Source organism: Chinchilla lanigera, unplaced genomic scaffold (assembly GCF_000276665.1).
Source record: "Chinchilla lanigera isolate Chin_1 unplaced genomic scaffold, ChiLan1.0 scaffold00018, whole genome shotgun sequence".
Classification (NCBI taxonomy): Eukaryota; Metazoa; Chordata; class Mammalia; order Rodentia; family Chinchillidae; genus Chinchilla; species Chinchilla lanigera.
The window spans coordinates 26,576,113-26,578,420 of NW_004955419.1; the positions used below are offsets into that span (position 1 = coordinate 26,576,113).

General features: G+C 42.8%; 1 protein-coding gene across 1 annotated transcript in view; it reads right to left on the reverse strand.

Annotated features, from left to right (window-relative positions):
- Window positions 1-1,059: 1,059 nt before the first annotated feature.
- The window catches only part of Col15a1 (collagen, type XV, alpha 1), a 110,579-nt gene continuing 109,330 nt past the window's right edge, over window positions 1,060-2,308 (reverse strand). The window contains exon 41 of the mRNA XM_005382825.2: window positions 1,060-2,155. Coding sequence (XP_005382882.1) covers window positions 1,942-2,155 — 214 coding nt within the window. The 3' untranslated portion in view covers window positions 1,060-1,941. The remainder of the gene's footprint in view (window positions 2,156-2,308) is intronic.

Sequence of the window (2,308 nt, forward strand, 5' to 3'; positions counted from 1 at the left end):
TCTGCAAGGGTTGCTTACACCTCCACTGGTGCATGAAGGAGACTGGGAGGCAAAGGCAGGAACTCAACTGGACAGTCCGATCCCCAGACATCCATCTCTGGGGCTTTCCAATTGTAGCTGTTGTTACCCCATGACTCATGAGAAAAAGTCTCATTGCTCTTCCATGTGTGAAGTTCCTAAGCAGAGGTCTGGGAGGCCCTTACTGTTGTCCCCAATTTCCTTCCTACTTTAAGGACTACGAGAGTGAATTCACTTGGCTGAGTTCCTGGGCCAGCCAGCTGAAGGGGAGGAAGTATCTCAGCATGCCTTTTGCCTGGTGACTATGTTTCTCCTAAGAGTGAAACCAGAGCCAAAGAGTCACACACTTCAAAGTGGGAAGGACTGAGCAGGCAGCTTGCACCATGATTCCTTGGAAAGATGCTGGGCCTTGGAGTGAGACAGACCCTGAGTCTGAAAGTAACCCCATCCTTACCAGCTATGCAACCTAGACCACATAAGTTCTTGAGCCTCACTTTTCTCCCTTTGTTTATAAAATTGAGATAAAAATACTGCACCAACTTTGCAGATTTTATGAAAAGTGAGGCGCAGCAGTTCATATCCATATTCCCAGCTCCTGGGAGGTTGAGGTAGGAGGATCATGCATTTAAGGCCAGCATGAGCTACATAATGAGACCCTGTCTCAACAAACCAACAAAAAAATGAGACCTCTAATAAGTATGGTGTTTAACAACTGAGGCTGACATTGTACTTGTTTTATCTCCACTTCCTTGAGAGACAGAGCAGATGCGCCAACAATCAGGCACCCAGACTGTGACAGAATCACAGCAGATCCCCTTTCCACTCTGCAAGGCTTCTGCTCTTCCATGCTGCCCCCACTGTGGGAGGGGGGAGACAACAGGTGGGAGCAGAAGAGCATGATGGGAAGATCTTCATTTCTTTGATCATCACCTGAGGGTTAGCCCAAGTGGCTATGAGAGGATTAACAAACCCACCCCAGGTCACTTCCACATCAATGGCAGAGAATAAAGGGATGAGGGTGAAAAAGTCAGACAGAAGAAAGCACCTGGAAAAGATGTTTTTATGTTCACTTACTTGGAAAACAAAATCGAAGTATACAGCATGAAGATATGTGTTTGTTTTTTTTTTTTAATTCATCCCTATGAACCTGCTTCAGCTGCAGTTAAAAATCAAGAATTGCCAAATAGAAGCCATAAAATCATGGGTGGGGGGGTAGGGAGGAGGATGCTAAGGGGAAGGTAGTAATTATGTGTTATTTCTCTTCTAATTTCAGATAATTTAGAGTTTCAACTTTTCCAGTAAGTCAGAATTATATAAACAGATGTCATACTAAAATACAACTGGGTAAAAATATAAAACTCCTACAGCAATAATATTTTAGAGAAAAACATATTAAAGTCTGATACAGTAAGAAAATACAAACAGGATCATTTGAGCAGTTCCGTTTCTCTGTATGAACAACAGCTGTAGGTGGTGGGTAGACGTGAAATAATAAAGCATTCAGTTTGCACATAACTTAGAAAGGGGTAACGTTTCTAAACACCGACTTTGTAAGAAAACATGAAGGGCATCCTACACTCAACAACCATGCTTAAGAGGAGGAAATTAATTTCTGAAGGCTGCAGCGGGCAAATGCCATGGTCTCTCTTCTTGCTTTGCCCTTAACCTGATTTGGGATGTTTACACTGCACAGGGTTTCCTGCAGAATCTAGCACCAATATATGAATCAGATTTTGCCTTTGAGCTGAGTCCTTTATGTCTTTAGTTTTGAGTGTATTGAGGTACGTTTTCTTTGGTTGTTCTTGTGATGAAATGTGTAATTAAAAAATTGTAATATTTACAACACTTAGACATTTTAGATTTCAGTGTCAACTCTTCACATAAGAAAAACTGGGAAACTCTCTAAGAATCATCAGAAGGTCATTACTTCCTAGCATCTGTCATGAAACTGTTCTCAATACACAGAACAATTAGCCTATTAGCGCAGCTATACGGCGTCTGGTCCAGAATCTTCCCGGTGCTCAGTGGGGAGGCAAATCCCGTGACTGCCATGTCTGCAGTTCGCCATGCTTCACAGTACTTATCCACAAGACGGACACCATGGGTGGTGGAGCCATGCCAGATGACCTTCTGGGGCCTAAAAAGTGATTTTGTCATGTCACATTTTAAATGACACATCTTTGTGGTGTATCTTAGTAAACAACGTGGTAAGTCTAGTGAGTCAGCTGAATCAAGTCAAACTCCTTACCCCTCCACATCGTCTAATGCCAGATCTCTACTCTCATGGCTT